The 1480-nt window shown below is 58.0% G+C and overlaps 1 protein-coding gene across 1 annotated transcript in view; it reads left to right on the top strand.

Moving 5' to 3' along the window:
- Nucleotides 1-439, top strand: part of LOC113981938 (scavenger receptor class A member 3-like) — a 7051-nt gene extending 6612 nt beyond the window's left edge. Inside the window, exon 7 of the mRNA XM_027709661.1 lies at nt 396-439. Within this exon, the coding sequence (XP_027565462.1) occupies nt 396-439 (44 nt within the window). The remainder of the gene's footprint in view (nt 1-395) is intronic.
- The last annotated feature ends 1041 nt before the right edge of the window (nt 440-1480 follow it).

Here is a 1480-nt window from a genome sequence, read left to right as displayed (position 1 = left end):
CCCCATCCATGAAAGGGCCCTTTGTGGGCAGGACAGGGAGGGGCCCCCCCATTCCCACACTCCCACCTTCTCCCTGCTTTTCCTGGGAAAGGGGGGGGACACCCGTGGCTGCTCCAGGCCTCAGTTTTCCCATGGATTCCCCCCTTCCCATATCCCTAAAAAAGAGGAAAACACATCCCACACCCTCCTCCTGCTCTTCCCAGTATGGAACTGGGAGGGCTCAAGGCATCCTTATGCCCATTATCCCCTCGGGAATGCTGGGAATTGCTGGAAGCAGCTCCTTCCAGGTGTGTTATTACCCTTTTCTCCCGGAACATTCCATGATTTTTCACCAAGCCTGTGATGATCCGGGCTCGTTGAGGGGCCCTTTTCCCTGTTTCCCCCCCCCTTCCCAGAATTCCCGTTGCTCCGGGATGTTGCCTGCATGGCACCAGTTTAATCGGGATATGTACACCGGGATTATCCAGGGATTCCCCCCCTTCCCAAAACCCCATGGAATACCCAGGTGGGAAGATCCACCCGGCGAATCCTGTGGAAAACTCATCCCCCTCCTTCCACCCCTCTCTCCAGAGGAGGATTCCAAGTGGGAACGCAGCGGAATTCCAGGGGGTTCGGGGCGGGAATCAGAACTGGATCTTCACCACCAGGTTTATCCAGGAGCCACCACCGAGCTCATCCCAATTCCCAATTTTTCTCCCCCCTTCCCCCCTTTGTCACAGAGGGATCTCCCTCCGGTTTTCCTGGCGATTCCCAGCGGGAAGAGCGGAATTCCAGAGGCAGCAGCAGCTCCGTTGGTTGGGCTGGAAACCGGCCCCAGGATCCCTTCCCCAAAATAAATACCATTGTCTTTGGGAAAACCAACGGGGCACAGGGGGCTGGAGCATTCCCAGGGATCCGGCTGCTCCTTCCAGAGGGTGTTCCCGGTCCGGAGCCGGGAGGGAAGGGGCTCCCAGGCCGTGTTTTTTGGGAATTTTTTTGGCATTTGAGAGGCGGGGCCGGAGCGGCTCCGCTCACATGAAGTCGTCGGAGTCGTTGCCGTCCTGGGGGGATAAAAAAAGAGGGAAAATCGGGATCACCGGGAATGTTAAAAGCGGGAAATGGTGGGTGGATCATCGCAGAATTCCCCTCTGTTCCGGTTCCTTGGATTTCACCCCAGGAAATCAGAGCGAAGGGGGCCCGGAATGGGTTGGGTGGGAAGGAACTCAAAGCTCGTCCCATTCCATGGGCAGGGACACTTCCCAACATCCCAGGCTGCTCCAAGGGAATCCAACCCGGCCTTGGACACTCCCAGGGATCCAGGGGCAGCCACAGCTTCTCTGGGAATTCCAGACCAGCCCCTCCCCACCCTCCCAGCCAGGAATCCCTTCCCAATCTCACCCCCAAATCTCCCCTTTCCCACTGGGATCCATTCCCTGGGTCCTGTAATTCCAAGTCCTGATCCCCAGTCCCTCTCCAGCTCTCCTGGAGCCCCTTCAGGCTC

Source organism: Neopelma chrysocephalum, unplaced genomic scaffold (assembly GCF_003984885.1).
Source record: "Neopelma chrysocephalum unplaced genomic scaffold, ASM398488v2 Primary Assembly neopelma1_96819, whole genome shotgun sequence".
Classification (NCBI taxonomy): Eukaryota; Metazoa; Chordata; class Aves; order Passeriformes; family Pipridae; genus Neopelma; species Neopelma chrysocephalum.
Note: the sequence above shows the minus strand (reverse complement) of the source record. Positions and strands in the feature narration are given on the sequence as shown.